Below are 18,168 nucleotides of genomic sequence, written 5' to 3' on the forward strand. Positions count from 1 at the left end.
AGCTCAGAGAAGGGGCGACACTTGCCTCAAGGCACGCAGTAGCAAGCGAGCCGCTGAAACCCAGGTCTCTTGGGTGCCAAAACCCTGTTTCTCAGGGGAAGCGGTGTGGAAAGAAGTAGAAAGTGTCATCCTTGTATACCCTTGAGATCTTACCATCTTCTTGAGGAAAGAAAGCTAAGTACTTGAAGCAGCAAACATTGTGGACAGGGCTCCATGGTGTGGGGAACCCCAGGAGGGCAGGAGACTGGGTGACATGCACAGACCCTGGCAACGGGTGGACCTCGACTTGCGTTCCACTGGAGTGACCAGAGCCCAGAGGTGGGGGGAGCTTGGGGTAACATGAGGCTCTTCTGGTGCCCGCACCCCTTTCCTATGTGTCCTGCCAACCTAGCCCCAGCTGGAGCAGAGAGGCACGGCAGAAAGGTGCTCAAATCACAGATAAGTGTACACATTAGCGTGTCCTCACTTGCTGCGTGTGTGGGTAACTAGCACGCAGATGAAGAAACAGACCGTGCCCGGCACACAGGGGCCTACCCTGGGCCTCCTTCCAGTCCTGCTCTCTGGGAGCCCTTCATCCTTGACCATTGTGGAGATCCGGGGGGCATATGGAAAAAGACTTGCGATGTTCAGGTCCCACTTAGTCCCTGACTTGCTAGGCAAGTGGCCCTACGCAGGTAACGACCCCTCCCTGATCTGTGCTGTGCAGGGGGTACCTGAGGAGCCTTGGCGATCTTCAGGAAGGGTCAGGGAGCATCAGTAAATCAGAGAAGGGCTCCAAGAAGGAAAGGGAGTTGTGGTTATGGAGGAGAAGTCGACCCATTTCACAGATGCTGTCCCTGAGGCTCAGAGAGGAAGTGGAGGGGCCAGGCCTCAGATTTGGGTTTTCTGACCCTAAATTGCTGCTCCGCCCCTACTGTGTGTAGAATGGTCACCCTGGTGGCGCCCAGGATGCCTGCAGAAGTGCACACACGGGCTCTTTCATTCTGCCCTCCTTGCAGCCTCCCTCCCCCTCGCTCACCACCACCTCTACTTCGCAGTGGAAGAAGCATTGGTTTGTGCTGACGGATTCAAGCCTCAAGTATTACAGAGACTCCACTGCTGAGGAGGTGAGACAACGGGGCCCCTCTCTCCGTAAGGCACTGATGCATCCGGAGAAGGGGCTGGGGTGGCCTGGCTGGGGTCAGTGAAGTGGGTCTTCCGGGGCCCACACAGACCACGGTGGGTGCTCCTGCTCTAGGCCGATGAGCTGGATGGTGAGATCGACCTGCGTTCCTGCACGGACGTCACCGAGTTCGCGGTACAGCGCAACTATGGATTCCAGATCCATGTGAGGCTGCGTGCAGGGGGTATGGGGGCGAGGGTGGGGGACAGCATATCTGGAGGCCCCAGAGGAGGTTTTGGTGTTAAATGTGGCTCACCATTGAGACTGGCACCCTGTCACTCATTTACCAGAGGCCCTGTGCTCAGAGCCAGTCAGAAGCTCTGGTGTCAACATTAGCTTATCCGGGATGATGGTGGGGCTTTTCCCCAGGCTGGTGGAAGGGAGGTTTTGTGCCGGCTGCCCGCTCTGGACTCAAGACCTTAGATAACTTCCTGGGGAAGGGCCACCCTCCCTGGGGTCCATGGTGGGAAGGAAGCCACGGGGCTGGTCATGTGGCAACCTACCCCTGGGGTGGACTTACAGACGAAGGACGCTGTGTATACCTTGTCGGCCATGACCTCAGGCATCCGGCGGAACTGGATCGAGGCTCTGAGGAAGACTGTGCGTCCAGCTTCAGCCCCAGATGTCACCAAGTATGTGCTGAGCTGGACCAGGGCCTTGAGGGAGGCACTTACCTGTGCATCCCTGGGTGGGGTTCTGGGCACTCACCTGAGAGCCCTGTGGCTCTGACTTCTGGGCCTCAGTTTCTCTATCAACAAAATGGGAAGAGGGCAGTGAGCATTCTTGGCATTCATGCAGAAATACATGGAGAATTTGAGGTTTGGTCTGCCATGCCTGTATATCCCCCCACATCCTAGAAGACTGGGAAGGGGCCTTGGCTCCTTGGGGAAGATGCCTGTGGGTCAAAAGCCCCTGCTGGGTGACTATCCTGTCTCTGTGCCCTGCGGGCCATGTCTAAGCTGGTGTCAGGGAGAGGCCCGCCTAGGTAGTCTGGCCTTGGTAAACATCCCTCTTGGGGTGAGGAGCTCACTCCCTCTGGAGGCTGCCCTGGGTAGAGGGAGGCAGGAGAGCTGGGTTACCTATGGAAGAACCCCCACACGTGTAAACCCCAAGATGCCCGTGGGGACCTGGAACTTGTAGCTGCTGGGCAGCAGGAACAGAGCGTGGTGTTGAAGTGGGTGAGCCGGAAGCCCCCAACCTGGTCACACCCTGGCTGTTCAGCCTTAGGCTGGTGCTTCCCCGCCTGAGTTTCAGATTCCTCCTTTGTCACGTTGGCGTGTCATGTCTGTGCATGTGTGAGGATGTGCCTGGAGCCCTTTGTAAACCCTGAAGTCCTGTGCAGTGGGACTTATTTACTATATAGGCTTGGCTGCTTTATCAAAGAAGCTCCAGACACGATGGCTTAAACGAGACAGATGTTTATTTCTTCCTCTGGGGAACAGTCCCCAGGTATGCAGTGCAGGCCTGGTGGAACAGCTCTGTGGCTCTCAGCTCACAGTGTGGCCAGAGGGGACTGCTTAGGTTCTCATGGAGTCCCAGCCCTTTAAAGGGAGCCACCTGCCACACCTACTGGGCGGGATGTAGTCACGTGGCCACACATAGCAGCAGGGTATGCTGGGAAGTGTAGTTCTCGGCTGGGTGACCACATACCCAACAATGGCTGAGGAAGGAGAGAACTGTCATAGTTGTTCCGTCTCAGCAACTTGTGTTCTGTGCACCCAGAGGTGCCTGTCTTCAGCTCCTCAGCAGTGACCGTGGGCATCCCCGCGATTCCACTGTGAGCCTCCTGAACCCCGGGCCCCGTCTCTGACACATTGAACTCATTGATCACCTTTTGTAAAGGGCCTCCTGGTTGCTTTCCACATCCACCCACCTAGTCCTTACATCCTCCCTGTGAGGTGTTGTCCCATATTACAGATGAGTAAACTGAGGCTCAGAGAGGGCAAAGGAAGCCAGATACCCTGGTCCCTCTGCTGGCGGGTGGTGGAGCTTGGATGTTCCCAGGGTCTACTAACGATGGAGCTTGAGTTCTCAACCTCTAGTTTGGGCTGCTTCCTCCCTGGGCTCTGTCCCCAGCCCCTGGCACCTGGATGATGCTCTGGAAGTGCTCACTGTGGGGCTGATCAGGCAAGGCCCTGCCTGATGTGACTCTGCTGGTGCCCTAGGCTCTCCGACTGTAATAAGGAGAACACGCTGCACAGCTACGGCACCCAGAAGGGCCCCCTGAAGGCGGGGGAGCAACGGACGTGCTCTGAGGTCATTGGCCGGGGCAGCCCTCGGAAGGCAGATGGGCAGCGGCAGTCCTTGGACTACGTGGAGCTCTCCCCGCTGACCCAGGGCTCCCCGCAGCGGGCCCGCACCCCAGCCCGCGCTCCTGACCGCCCGGCCAAGCAGGAGGAGCTGGAGCGGGACCTGGCCCAGCGCTCTGAGGAGCGGCGCAAGTGGTTTGAGGCCACAGACAGCAGGGCCCCCGAGGTTCCCGCTGGTGAGGGGCCACGCCGAGGTCTGGGCGCCCCCCTCACCGAGGACCAGCAGAGCCGGCTCAGCGAGGAGATCGAGAAGAAGTGGCAGGAGCTGGAGAAGCTGCCCCTGCGGGAGAACAAGCGGGTGCCGCTCACTGCTCTGCTCAACCAAAGCCGCGGGGAGCGCCGGGGGCCCTCGAGTGACAGCCACGAGGCACTGGAAAAGGAGGTAGGTATAGCAGCTGGCCTCTCTGGGAGCACCTTCACCCACCAGCACCCCTCCAATCCCTGCATTCATGCTCTGGCATTTGTCTTGTACACCTACAGTGATGGGGAGCTCACCCCTGAGCCACTGTCTGGCACCTCAGACTCCTTTTGAACTTGAATCTTCTTCCCTGGACCTTGGTGTTTTGTTTTGTTTTGTTTTGTTCTGTTCTGTTCTTCCTAGTTCTGCCCTCAGCAGTCACAGAGAAGAGAAAAGGGGAAGAGAAGGGAGAGACCATTTACTGTGCACCTCCTACATGCCCAGCCTTGTCCTAGGCCCTCTTTAACTACATTGACTCACGTAATCCTCACAACAGTCCTGTGATCCCATCGGGTAGACCTTGTCACAGTTCTCCTGATGGGAAAACTGAGGCTCTAAGCTGTTTCCCGTGCCACCTATATAATGTGGTAAATACCTCTGACCGTGCTGTCTGTTCCCAACCCTGTCTAGTCTTCTGTGGGCCAGGGCTCTCCCAGGTCATTGACCTGGCCATCCCGGAAACAGCCAGATGTCCCCCGTACCTACATGTCCGCACCTGGGCTACTTGCCCTTCTCCAACCCGGGGCTGCTCGTAAGCATCCCAGGGAGCTGGGCTTGCATCCATGTGGCGCCGGAAGCCTGTGGGCCCTCACTGCCTGCCACCAGCCCTCTCCCCGCTTCCAGGCCCCCCCTGACCTGGCCTCCTCCCCTCACAGGTGCAGTCTCTTCGGGCCCAGCTGGAGGCGTGGCGTGTCCGAGGGGAGGCTCCTCAGAATGCACCTAGATCCCTGGAGGACGGCCACATCCCCCCGGGCTACATCTCCCAGGTAAGGCTGAGGAGCTGTTTTGTGGGGAACGGGGGCAGGTTTCTGGTTGCTGTGTTCTCATAAAACAGCTCAGTTTTTGGGAGCCCTTCCTGTGTGCTGGAACCTGTGTGAGGCATTTGACATGCATCGTTTCATTTAATCTCCCCACAGCTAGTGGGCATGATCACTGTGCCCATTTTACAGACAAGGCCACTGAGCTCTGAGAGGTTATGTGACTTGCCTGAGGTCACCCCGCCTGCAGGTGTCAGAGGTGGGATTTGAGCATGGGTCCAGCTGACTACAGAGCCTGTGTGTGAGTCCCCGTGTGACACTCTGCACTTGGACCCTTTCCTCTGCACCACCCTGGGGGAGTGGGGAGCTAGTGGTCCTGGGAGTTACCCCCTAAACACAGGGAAATTCTGCTCATACCTGCCAGAGCCAAGGCCCTGAACAAGGAGGTCTGCAGCACACGGGAGCCTCCAATGGCGCTCAGGGAGCTCACCTCCTCCTAAGACAGCGGTTGTCGACCTGGGTGATTTTGTCCCCCTGGGGACATTTGGCTATGTCTGGAAACACTTGGTTGTCACAACTGGGACAACTAGCTCTCCAGAAAAAATGTGTGTGTGTGTGTGTGTGTACACGTATACTTAAATAAATTAATTCTAAGTTTTACTGATATAAAGGATGGTTAGTACACAATTTATAATTTACAAATAAAAAAAAGCCTTTTTATTGTGAATTCCATATAGCAAATGGATCTTTCTCAGAATGCTTTCAGTGATTTTTCCATACTCTTGTATCCATAACTAGTTAAGAAACAGCTGTAGCTCTAACACGTGTACTGGTTGACGTTTTTGTTTATGCCTATGAGTAAGATGAGAAGATGTATGTTGAAACTTGGTCAATGTTGTGAGCAACTTCTTTGCTGAATCAAATAACAGTTTTCTATGGAGAATATTCCTGCAATTTTTTGTTCTATTTACAATGTAATGGTTATAGATATGATACACTTTTAAGTTTAATCTGCATTATTAGCATTTTTTCATCCCTTAAGTCTGGGCAATGAACAGAACAATAAATCAATCTCTGATCTGTAACATTTACCAATTTCCATGGTGTAAATACTCCCGCTAGCGTGGCCGTGAGCTGTCACCATGAAGTCTGAGCACGGACTTGGGAAGAGATGGCACGCGATTCTGTACGTTTCCACCACACAGACACAATAGATGGGAATCACCACAAGAACACATAGCATATAAAATTCAGTGAAATAATTAGGAAGTGATACATTTTGAGATCTGTTACCTTGGTGTTTTTTTTTTTTTTTTTTTCCCCCTCTCAAACTACTGGCTCAAGTGATCCTTCTGCCTCAGCCTCCCGAGTAGCTGGGACTACAGGCACATGCCACCACACCCAGCTTATTTTTCTATTTTTTGTAGAGATAGGGTTTTGCTCTTGCTCAGGCTGGTTTCAAACTCTGAGCTCAAGCAATCCTCCTGCCTCGGCCTCCCAGAGTGCATTACTTTGTTTTTAATATAATTAATTTAAAGTATATAAATTTAATTTTTAATAATGGCCATGCATAATAACTGCTTCAAAAAGTTTATAAAAATTTAACAATCAGCTGTCTACAGTCAGCAGGCTGAATGAAAAAAGAATGCTGGGATCCAGGCCCTGGGCAGGAGCAGCCTTCTAGAAGCTTCCAGGGGGAGGTCACAAGAGGGGCTTCTGGGGAGGCTTCCTGAAAGATGGGCGCTGAGCTGAGCAGGACGTGTGTAGGGTATTGGCTGGGGTGTGAGGTGGAAGGCCCAGTGCCTCCAATGCCAAGCTGAGTTAGAATCTCATTCCACAGACTTTAGGGGGTTTGGGATCTGACAGTAACATCAGGAAAGTGTATTGGAGTGGAGGGGGCCTTAGGGCAAGGCCCAGGCAGAAGGAGCCAGGACCACAGCTGAAGGACGGTGGAATGTCAGGGGGTCTGGAGGGGGAATTTAGGACTCAATCCCTGGGTCTGCAGGAGGCAGGGGGGCGCGGCTGGGGCCTGTGGCTGGGGCTGCTACACAAGGCCAGGGCCAGCTAGGGCTGAGTGGCAGATGGAGAGTTCAGCTGGAGGGAGATGGAGAGGGGGGTTAGGGCCTGAGGCTGGGGTGGGTAAGGGAGGGGCTGAGCTGTCAAAGCCTCCTCTGGGGCAGAAGAGGGGGTTGGGCCCAACACCACAGCCTGAGGCATGGGAAGACCTCAGAGGCCCCCAGCCAGGGGGCTTCCAGCTGTGCTGCCTCTGGGAAACTCCCCGGGCTACTTTCTGGGTGGTGGGACTGGGAGGGCTGATCACACCCACCCCAGACCTGAGTAGCTCCTTCCTTGTCCACTTTACTCTCAGAACCTGCTTTAGATTTCCTTTGGGAAAGGTTTCTGTCGCTAAGGCGAGATTTGCAAAACACCGCTGTGGCTTCTCAGCTTACAGGTGGGGAGACTGAGGCCCAGAGAGGGATGTGGCGTTTGAGCTGTAGGCAGGCTTGTGTCTGGAATCCAGGCTTCCTGGTCCCCAGGGGCCCCCATGGGCTGCTCCAAAGGCTGTCATTTCTCTGTTAGGTTGGGGGGCAGGGCAGGGGCAGCTGGGGGTTGGGAGGTGAGAAGGGAATAATTGGGAAGCAGAGCCAAAGACTGGGGTGTAGGAGTGACCCCAGATGCGGAGAGCGTCACAGAAGAGGAGCTGAGTCATCTGTGTCCCCCTCAGGCACAGGAGGAGGCAGCTGGAAACTCAGAGGACCTAGCCAGGTGACAGCTGGGAGATTGCCCAGCTGCTATCTCAGGCGGGTGGGCACCTCTCTTTCAGGGCGGGGTGGGGGGCTTGCCACTGTAGGACAGCTGTCGGGGGCTCCGGGGCTTTGCCCACTGGACTTCAGCGCCTCCTTCACGCCTATTGCAGTGGGGGCCGTGTCAGAGGTGCCAGCCAGTTTGAGGACAGCGTGGGCACTCAGGAGGGTGGGTCAGAGAGCAGCACCTGGCCTTCTGGGAGCCCCACCTCGTGAGCTGGTTCCCCCTCCTTACATCAGCCCTGTACGCCTGTTAGGTGTTAGGTCTGCCCGCTGGCCAGGCCCTTTGAAGAGCAGCAGCCCCCCCGGCCCCCCAGTATTGCCAGGCTTAGTACAGGTACATGGTGGCTTCCCTTCGCCCTCGCTGCTCACGTCAGGGACTGCCCGTGCCCAGGGCTTCAGGGCTGCTCCTGTGAGGCCTGTTTCACAGATGCTGAGACAGAGCTCACAAAAGGCAGGAGCTTGTGCAGATTCACTCTGAGGTGCAGCCTGGACTAGGACCTAGTCTGTGTGACTCCAAAGCCAAGTTTTTTGTCCTAAGTGGGGGATATACAGAGGGCAGGTGCAGAGGCCCAGTGGGCCAGACACCTCCACTGGAAACACCTCGCCCTTGCCCTCCCCCCAAGCCGGCCTGCTGCAGCCCGGGGCAGCTGCTGAAGCCCTGGGGGACACAGGATCCCTCCTCTGGCCCTCTGTGCCTCAGTGTCTTCCCTGGCTCTCCCCCTTCCCTTTTTAATGACCTTAAGCAGTCTTTTTTTTTTTTTTTTTTTTTTTTGAGACAGAGTCTCGCTCTTTTGCCCTGGCTAGAGTGCCATGGCATCAGCCTAGCTCACAGCAACCTCCAACTCTTGGGCTCAAGCGATCCTCCTGCCTCAGCCTCCCTACTAGCTGGGACTACAGGCATGCACCACCATGCCCAGCTAATTTTTTTTTATATATATATTTTTAGCTGTCCAAATCATTTCTTTCTATTTTTAGTAGAGACAGGGGTCTCGCTCTTGCTCAGGCTTGGTCTCGAACTCCTGACCTCGAACGATCCTCCCGCCTCGGCCTCCCAGAGTGCTAGGATTATAGGCGTGAGCCACCGTGCCTGGCCAGTTTTTTAATTATATAAAAATATGTTTACATTTTCATAAATGATTCATACAAATTAAAAGATAAGAATGAACACACCCGCCCCAGGTGTCACCTTGGTGACCGTGGCCGCTTGTCTGTATTTGTTTCCTGTGGCAGCTGCAACAGATGACCACAGCTGCGTAAATAACACAGCTCTGTTACCTTACAGGTTTGTAGGGTAGAAGTCTAACGCGGCCTCGCCAGGCTACAGTCGAGGTGTTGGCGCGGCCGAGTCCCTCTGCAGGCTCTGCGTCGGCTCTGCTTCCTTGCCGTCTGGTGGCCGCCCGCGTTCCTTGGCCCGTGGCCCCTCCCTTCATCTTCAGAGCCTGCAAAGGGGAAGTTGAGTCCTCACTTCACATCTCTCTCATCTTTCTTTCCTGGTCACGCCTCCCTCAGACCCTTCCCTTCCGCCCTCTTCACCCACTTTTAAGGACCCTTGTGATTACCTTGGGCTCACTGGATAATCCAGGATGATCTCCTGCTTTGAAGGTCAGCTGATTAGCAAACCAATTCCCTCTGCAGCCTGAATTCCGCTCTGCCACGCCATGACACAGTGGCAGGTTCCGGGAGGAAGGGCGGGACGTCTGTGCTTTCACGTTCACGCACTCGGACGTGCAGCTCTGTGTGGTGATCCCACGTGTGGGGTCGCCCCATGCGTGTTGTCAGAAACCAGTCACCGCCTGTCTTTCCGGATGCCTTTCCGCAGCAGTCACACGGGCCGCTCTGTCTTTTAACGGCCGCCTGGGTCCTTTGTGAGGCCACATCATTTATTTAAAGGTTCCCCTGCTAGGCATGTAGGTTGTTGCCAGTTTTCATCTGTTGCCATAGGGAGTAGCCTTGTGCAAGAGTCTCTGTATACACGTGGCTTTCTGTGGGATCATTCCTAGGAGTGGAACTTCTAGGTCAAGGACGCTGTCATTAAAAATGCGATGATGCCACCAAACTGCCCCCCACTGCACACAGTCATGGTGGGCGCTCCCAGCAGTGGGTATTATCAGTCGTTTATGTACTCGCCCATCTAGTCTTCTGTGCCCCCTTTCCTACTGACTCATCCATTTCAGCTCATTTACTGAGCATCTGCCCGAGTCGGGCCCTGACCTCGGCCCCGGGCACTGGGCTGGATCAGACATTCCCTGTCCTCGGGGAACTTATGGTTTGGCAGAAGCAGAGCCTTTGGAGGCAGGGAAGAGGCTGCCCAGAGACAGAGCTAGGAGAGGCATTGAAACTGCGCTGCAGGTGAAGTGAATTACCTGGGAAGAGAGAGTTGCCAAAGGAACATTCCAGGTAGTGGGAATAGCATTAGCTGATGCTTAGAGGTTTGAACATGCTGTGAATTGTTTGTAACTATGAGGTTGCTTGGCAGACAAGGGCCGGGGATGGGGCCACAGGGTGGGCCCTGGGAGCAGGAACTTGACCTGACAGGATGGGGAGTCCAGAGGGCTTGAGGCCTGAGTCTCGGTGAGGTTTGTGGATGGGGAGCGGCGGGGGCCACCAGAGGTGCTGGGGTCCAGGGAAAGGTAGTGCGTCTGCCCCTGAGGCTTCCCGCCTGGAGCCTGGGAAGGGCCACTGTCCCAGGCGGTGGGGGCGGCCTGTGACCTCCTGGCCCCCGGCCCACAGGAGGCGTGCGAGCGCAGCCTGGCAGAGATGGAGTCCTCGCACCAGCAGGTGATGGAGGAGCTGCAGCGGCACCACGAGCGGGAGCTGCAGCGGCTGCAGCAGGAGAAGGAGTGGCTCCTGGCCGAGGAGACAGCGGCCACGGCCTCAGGTATGGACCCTGCGGTGCGGCATGGTGGGCTGGGCCACGAGCCTTCATGCCCAGGCTCCTCCTTGCCGCCCTGGGGAGGATTTTCAGTAAGAGACAGGGGTCTCAGTGCCACATTTGGGGCAAGGGGTCAGGAGGAGGTTGGAAGCCCCCAGGACTGGCCTCTGGCCCTACTTAAAAAAGGGAAAACTGAGGCATTAAGAAACTCCCTGCCACCATGGGTTGTGACTCCTCTCCTCAGGAGCCTGCAGCCACTGGGGAGTCTGCCTCAAGCCACACACTGGCCGGTGCTAGGGGAGAGCTACTGACCAGCTGCAGACCCGCCCTCAGGGGAGTACCATCTCCCTGGCACACGGCCAGGCCTTCCTGACAGTGGGGGGGAAGGTGTGGGCACTGCCCAAGCCCACTGTGTGCCAGGCGCTGGCTTCACATGTTCCCCACGGGAGCACCTTAGTCCTCCCAGTGCCCCAGGGAGCAGCCCCTTTTCACAGATAAGGAAATGGGTGCTCAGAGAGGTTAGTGACTTGTCCCAGATGGTGCAGCTTAGAGGTGGCAGAGCTGGAATTGAAGCCCAGAACACTGACTGCAAAGCCGTGCTTGGACCCCACCCTGGTCTCCCAAGCCAGCAACAGGAAATGCCTGAGGTAGCGGACAAGTCCCGCCTGCCCTCTGTCCACTGTGCTGTGTGCCCGGGAGCATCCTAGGCACCACCGAGGGGCTTGCAGAGTAGCAGGAATGACAGACAGGGTCACATGATGCGGAGCTCACAGCCTGCTGGTGCTATTGCCAAGTGCTTCATGCACTCACTGAGCCTGGGGCCGGTGGGTTTTGCATTTTAGGAAGACTGCCCAGCACAGGCGCCATTTATTAGACACCCCGTGGCCCTCAGCAGGGTCTGGGCTTTGCCCTGATCTAGCAGTGAAATTGATGAAAGTCACATTAGGTGGGAGAATAAAGATCATAAGTAGCCTCATGTCTGCTCAGGTCAGGGATTGCCTCCAAAAGAGTGATGAGGAACTTTCAGTGTTCGGAGCTTTGGGATTTTGAAATTGTCGATAAAACTCTGGATGAAGCTTGTTTAGTCCTAACAACAACCTGTGTGGGCGTGAAAAAACCCTCAGTTCTTGGGGGCCCACAGTCTGAGAAACAAGCCCGGCAGGAGCTAACGTTTGGGCATTTACTCGGAGCCACGCCTTGTGCTCCACACACATCTTCCAATAACCCTGTGGAGGAAGGTGCTGCTGTTATCCCCATTTTCCAGATAAGGGACCCGAGGCACAAAGGGTTAAGTCACCTGTGCAGTGTCACATAGATTGGTACTGACTGCAGAGCTCTTGACCACGAGGCTGGGCGAGGCAGATGGGCCTTGTTCGAGAGCCCTCCAGGCCCTGCAGGAATGGTGCACTGTGAGGGTCTTACCCAGAGATCACTAGCAACACGAGGTACCAGTGCTCACTGAGGTGTCTCCCCAGCAGGGTTCAATAGACAGGATTGTCCTCCCTTGATTGGTAGGCTCAGAGAGGTTGAGCAACTTACCCAAAGCCACTCAGTTCATGACATAGCCTGAGCTGCTCTGGACTCCTGGTCCAGTGCTCTTTGCACACCACTCCCTGGTCCTGTCCCCACTGGTACATGGGGAGTCTCAGAGGAGGTGCATCTTGGTGCTGCTGGCCCCTCTCCAGTCTCTGCCTCTCTGCCCTGCTTTCAGCCATCGAAGCCATGAAGAAAGCCTACCAGGAAGAGCTGAGCCGGGAGCTGAGCAAAACACGGAGCCTCCAGCAGGGCCCGGATGGCCTCCGGAAGCAGCACCAGTAAGATGGCGCCTGGGCCCCGCTGCCTACTCATCTAATGAGTTGAGGGACTTTCTTGAGGCCCCTTGGCAGAGGACACATCGCTTTGCCCCCAGCTGAGACCCCTCTTCCGGTCTCTTGGACAGCGAGGAGGGGACTCAGAAGGAGCGAGACCTCAGCCAGACCCCCATACCAGTCCTCATGGACAGTTTTTCAGGCCCCCTCTTATCCTGGCTAGTCCTGGCCTATGCCCTGCTCTTCACGCCTGCAGTGTCCCCTGGAGCTGGGCTGCAGTGTCACTCTTGACCAGTAGGTGTCTCCCTGCCACTGAGCAGAGTTCTGGAATGTTGGCGCTACAGGGGCTTTAGAGATGACTCCTCCAAGCCACCCTCTCAGAGAGGAGGCACCTGCAGCCCAGAGAGACTGTCACTGATTCGCACCCCCACAGCAGGCTGAAGGCAAAACTAGGGAAGGAACGCGGGAGTCCTGAGCGGCCTCCAGTCTGCCATGACCTGACTCCAGGCTTGGCAGGAGCCAGGGAGCCCATGCCGTCCTTCCCTCCTCCTCCGGGCAGGTCCGATGTGGAGGCGCTGAAGCGGGAGCTGCAGGTGCTGTCGGAGCAGTACTCCCAGAAGTGCCTGCAGATCGGGGCCCTGACGCGGCAGGCTGAGGAGCGTGAGCACACGCTGCGGCGCTGCCAGCAGGAGGGCCAGGAGCTGCTGCGCCACAACCAGGTGGGCCTGGCCCCGGGACGTGGGGGCACGGGTGGGTCCCAGCATCCCTGACCTTCTCACCCTCCCAGGAGCTGCATGCCCGCCTGTCAGAGGAGATCGACCGGCTGCGCAGCTTCATCGCTTCCCAGGGCAATGGCTGTGGGCGCAGCAATGAGCGGAGCTCCTGCGAGCTGGAGGTGAGCCCCTAACGGGCTGCGTGTCACCGGTAGCGGGAAGCACCAGGTCTCCCAGGTGCTGGGCCACCCAGCTAAGCCAGAACACCTGCCATGTGCCCAGCAGCCAGAGTCCCACCCTCCCATCTGGGTCCTGTCACCTACCTACTATGTGACTGGCATGTCACTCCCCCCTCCTTTCGGAGCCCTGGTAGCTCATCTGTAAAATGGCATTAGCACCTCCCTTGCTGGGAGAAGTTGGAGTGAGCAAATGACGGGGGGACGCCAGGATCACCCTAGTATTTGCTTTTATTTCTTTAACAGACACTCACATCAGGCTTCGCTCAGTACCTAGAGCTTCTATAAGCCCTCTCTGTCTGTTCACTCATCGAATCTTCCTAACAGCCCCACGCGTTAGTTGCTGTTACTGTCCCCATTTCACAGTTAAGGAAACTGAGACACAGATAGATGGTCAGTACCTTGCTGAGGGTCGCACAGCCGAGCCGGGATTTGAACCAGGCAGGCTGGCTCCAGTCTAAGCTTTTAAGCCTCCCCAGTCCTGGTGAATCTGTCTCCCTTTCTGTCAAGCCAGTGACACCTGGCCCTCAGGGTTGGGGAGGCCCCTCCTGCTCTGGGGTAAGCAAGGCCTCAACACAGCCTCCTCTCGCCCCCCTCGCCCCCCTCGCCCCGCAACGAGGGCCTGGTGCCGTGCTGGGGCTGGAACAGCGCCGGCGTTGGTGCCCCTCACGTGGTCTGCACAGGACGGGGAGGGAGGGCAAGGGGAGGATCAGAAGCGCTTGCTGGAGGAGTCTGCTCGGGAGGTGGAGGGTCTTGGTGCAGGCTGGGGGCTGCTTTCTAGGGGCTCGAGGCAGGGAGAAGCCAGGGCACAGGGTGCTGTGGGCCTCTGGCCCTGGGTCAGCCTGCCCCCGTGACCCCAGGTGCTGCTGCGAGTGAAGGAGAATGAGCTTCAGTACCTGAAGAAGGAGGTGCAGTGCCTCCGGGACGAGCTGCAGACGATGCAGAAGGTGGGTCCCAGCTGCCGGGCCGGGGGTGTCAGCAGGGCGGGGCGTCCGTCCTGTCATCCTGCGCGCCTGCTCTGCGCGGGCAGCCTCCTCGCCTCCGCACTTCTCAGGCTCTTCAGTGCCTGCCCCGTGAGGTGTCATCATCCACCTTTACCGACCAGGACACCGAGGCCAAGAAACGGGAAGTGACTTGCCCAGGGCCACACTCGCTTTTATTTATTCAGCATTATTTAATTAATGTATTATTATTGAGCACCTACAGTGTGCCAGGCACGGTGCTAGGTGCCAGGGACATAGCCGTGAACAAAATAGACCAAAATCCCCGCCGTGTGAGGGATTTTGCTTGCATCCCAGGGAGGAATAGGCCACGTTGCCGGGAGTTCGGAGGGCCAGATTCAGGCTCAGGGCTGAGTCCGTGGCCTGCCCGGGCCACCCTTGGCTGCCGCATTCCTGCACTAGCGCCCTCTGCCAGTTCGGGCCGGAAACGGGCGTGTGGGTAGCTCTGAGGGTGCGTGAGCTGGTGAGCTGGGACTGCGCACGCTGTGCTTGAAGAGCAGGCAGCAGGAGCTCGCGGAAAGGCTGAGCGCCGGGCCAGGCTGGCCTGGTTCCCATCCCGGCCATTCACTGCCCTGTGAACTTGGGCGCAAGCTTCACCTCCCGCTTTCAGCTCTCAAACGGGATGCAAGTGACAGTGTAACCTGTGTCCCTGGGTAGTACCAGGAGGGGTATGCCAGTGCCAGGGCCACCTGGGGGGCTGAAATGTGGGGGCTGCTCAGCTGGCTGGCCAGGAGCAGAGGAGGCTTGTGCCAGGTGGGCAGGCGGGGAGGGGGTATCATCGTGCCCTCATAGCCTCCTCCCCACCCCTCAGGATAAGCGCTTCGCCTCGGGAAAGTACCAGGATGTCTACGTGGAGCTGAACCACATCAAGACGCGATCGGAGCGGGAGATCGAGCAGCTGAAGGAGCACCTGCGCCTCGCCATGGCTGCCCTGCAAGAGAAGGAGTCGACGCGCAACAGCCTGGCTGAGTAGAGGTGGGTGCCGGGGTGTGGGTCCTCCAGGGTGCGCGGGGGGTGAAGCCGAGGGGACTCCAGGCCTGGAGGTGTGAGCTCACAGCTCACCCACACCTGACTCAGTGGGCCACCTGGACCATGGCACTTCCTTCTCCTGGCCTCCATTTCTCTTCCCATAAGTGGGACGATGGCACCAGCAACACGGGGTTGTCGAGGAGACCCAGCCAGACCGGGGCAGAGGCTGCCGATCAGCTTGAGCACGCTCCCTGGGAGGTGGGAGCGCAGCCTAGATCCCCAGCCTGACTCCGAATGGTTGGCACCCCTCCTGGTGGCAGATCCAGGGGCACGTGGCTGAGCTCACAGCGTTCCTCTCTCCGAGTGTCACCCCTCGGACATCACTCCTCAAGGCCGAGGCTGTGCAGGTGTTCTTGATTCAGCAGGGCTTAAAGCGTTTTTCTTATGCCTTTCCTAATGCCATGTCCACCGGAGTGTCCTTTTCTGACAAGTCCTTGTGACTCCCTAAGGTGCACAAGCGAGGCCACCCTGTGGGCCAGGCTGTCTGGGGAGAAACCCAGAGAAGCAGACCTGGCTCAGCCGTCGGGGCTGGGAGGAGGCTAAGGACCCACTTGCCACCGTGGCCTCAGCCCGGCCCGCCCGTGTCTTCCAGGTCCTCGTGGTCCGCCCAGCTGCACACCCGCCAGCGCAGGAGGACCGGCGCCCTCCCTCCCTGCTGGATGGACGTCAGAAGCCAAGCTTTCCCCCACCCTCTGTGGGCCACACGTTCACTCGCACCCACCACACACACACACACACACACACACACGTATGTACACATGCACACACACTCTGCGTATCTGAGCGCGCCCCTCGCACTGGGTCTTACTTTGCACCTTCTTCAGGATTTTATATGTGAAGAGATTTTTATATAGATTTTTTTCCTTTTTTTTTTTTTTCCCAAAACACTTTATACTTTAAAAAAAAAAGCAATTCCCGGTGGCTGTGTGCCTCCAACCCTGGCTCCTGCTCTGTCTCCAGCCACCTCCAACTTGGGCTTTGGGGCTGGTGGCCCGTCCCCAAGGGTCTAGCAGGGGCCCAGGCAGGGCCATGGTGGGTTGTCTCCGGTGGGGAGAGGCAGGGAGCCAGCCACCCTCTTCCTCCCCTACCTCCTACTAACACTTCTGCCCTGAATGGACTCATACCCTGGGACTCTGGACAGAGGGACAGATGGACAGAGGGAGCCAGCAGCTGTACCCACGGCCCCACCTCTAAGGAGGGCGTGCTGGGCATGGAACTCCTGGAGCCACCCATGAAGGCACTTCTCTCCTGTCCCATGAACCTTCTTAACTTAATAAAATGTTCCAGCAGCCCTGGTGTCCTGGATGGCTGGGCAGAACGAGCATGGAGATTGGGGTTTCTTAATGTGGCTTCCACCCCCCACAAGCACCCCACGCTTCCTGAGGCAGTGGCATCAGGAGGGCAGGGTTGAGAATCCAGTTCCCCCATGAGGCGAGGACTTTGATGGTGCGGGTGTGGCTTGCAGGCCCAGGGAGTGTGTTAGAAATATCAGCCCCGCCACCCGACCTACTGAATCAGAGTCTGCATTTTAATAGGGCCCCCAGTGATTCACATAAACCAGCTAATTTTTAAATTTTTTGTAGAGACGGGGGTCTCGCTATATTGCCAGGCTGGTCTTGAACTCCTGGCATCAAGCAGTCCTCCTAATTTGGCTTCCTAAAGTGCTTGGATTACAGGTGTGAGCCAATGTACCCGGCTGTCAGTCCTTTTCATTTGAGCTATTCTAATCGTGGGGAGGGTCACGTGGGGCTGGGAAGCGGCCACATTCCACTGCTCCCAGAAGGCTGTGAGAACTGAGGAAACCCCGACCCAGCCTGCGGGCTGAAGAGTGCTTTTGGAAGTAGCATTGAAATACAACCTTGCCGGATGGAAAGATCAGGAAGGGCACTCCAGCACAGGCAGCAGCAGCAGCAGCAAATGTCCTGTAAATATACCTGGCGTACGTAGGGAAGACCCACAGGAGAAGGACCTCCTGGAGAGTGGGGAAGTGAATCCCATTCCCTTGCCAGCGATTGGTTCAGGAATGGGCACGGGGTGCCTTCCAGCCAGTGAGATGCGAGGGGAGGTCTTGGCTGGGGGCGGAAGGGGTCTCTGGGGAAGGTCTTGCTTTTAAAAGGGGGCACAAGGAGGGGAGGCCTCTCCTGGCCTTGCTGCCGTCTTGCCTCACGGGTATGCTGCGCCTGGCAGAGCAGAAGGGAGGAAGAGCCAGGACCCCTGAGCCATCCGGTCACCAGGCCTTGGCACTGCCCTGCTCGGGACTGCTTTTCTTAGGAGGTAAGGAGCAGCTCTGAGCCACTCAGAGGTGGTGTCTGGCAGCCCTGGTGTCCGGAGAGTTGAGTCCAGAGCCTGCGCCCACCCTCACCATCTCACAGTCCTCCTGGGCAGCCCTCGATCCCACCCTCTGCCTCCGTCCTGGCTCAGCCTGACTCGGGGCCCCCATCTCGCACCCCGACAATGGCAATGTCCTCCCCACAGGCCTCCCTCGCACCCCATGCCCTACTTAGGGCCGCCTGGGGGAGCTGACATAAACACCAGGCCAGCTATGGAAAGGGGCTCCCATGATGAGATCTCATCCCCACTATTACAATAGCTCGAATTAAAAGGACTGACAGTACCGAGTGTTGGCGAGGGTACCGAGAACTGGAATTCTCACGCACTGGTGGGAGTGTACTTTGCACAGCCACGTGGGAAACTGTTTGGCAGATTCTTAAAACGTTAAACATCCATCTACACCATGGCCTAGCATTTCCACTCCTGCCAATGCACCCAAGAGAAATGAATGCTTAAGTCCACAATGACTAGTGCAATAATACTCATATCAACCTTGTGCACAGTAGCCCCGATCTGGAAACAGTACAATTGTCCATCAACAGTAGAATGAATAAATTGTGGTATATTCGTACATTACTATACAGCAATTAAAAAAGTTATTGCTACACATGAAAATACAGATGAATCTTCCAGACATAACATTGAGCAAAAGACGTCAGCCACAGAGGAACACATGCTGTATGAT

At 56.9% G+C, this 18,168-nt stretch overlaps 1 protein-coding gene across 3 annotated transcripts in view; it reads left to right on the forward strand.

Moving 5' to 3' along the window:
* The window catches only part of TRIOBP (TRIO and F-actin binding protein), a 56,543-nt gene extending 39,867 nt beyond the window's left edge, over nt 1-16,676 (forward strand). For 2 of the 3 annotated variants that reach the window (XM_069491801.1, XM_069491802.1), the window contains 12 exons: nt 999-1,106; nt 1,238-1,327; nt 1,685-1,794; nt 3,328-3,853; nt 4,585-4,695; nt 10,224-10,371; nt 12,077-12,179; nt 12,733-12,892; nt 12,961-13,068; nt 13,983-14,069; nt 14,935-15,098; nt 15,745-16,676. In XM_069491801.1, the coding sequence (XP_069347902.1) occupies nt 999-1,106; nt 1,238-1,327; nt 1,685-1,794; nt 3,328-3,853; nt 4,585-4,695; nt 10,224-10,371; nt 12,077-12,179; nt 12,733-12,892; nt 12,961-13,068; nt 13,983-14,069; nt 14,935-15,096 (1,713 nt within the window). In that variant the 3' untranslated portion in view covers nt 15,097-15,098; nt 15,745-16,676. Of the gene's footprint in view, nt 1-998; nt 1,107-1,237; nt 1,328-1,684; nt 1,795-3,327; nt 3,854-4,584; nt 4,696-4,845; nt 5,414-10,223; nt 10,372-12,076; nt 12,180-12,732; nt 12,893-12,960; nt 13,069-13,982; nt 14,070-14,934; nt 15,099-15,744 lie in introns of those variants that run through there. The other variant, XM_069491803.1, reaches the window with a different exon arrangement.
* Nucleotides 16,677-18,168: the final 1,492 nt, after the last annotated feature.

Source organism: Eulemur rufifrons, chromosome 16 (assembly GCF_041146395.1).
Source record: "Eulemur rufifrons isolate Redbay chromosome 16, OSU_ERuf_1, whole genome shotgun sequence".
NCBI classification, from domain to species: Eukaryota; Metazoa; Chordata; class Mammalia; order Primates; family Lemuridae; genus Eulemur; species Eulemur rufifrons.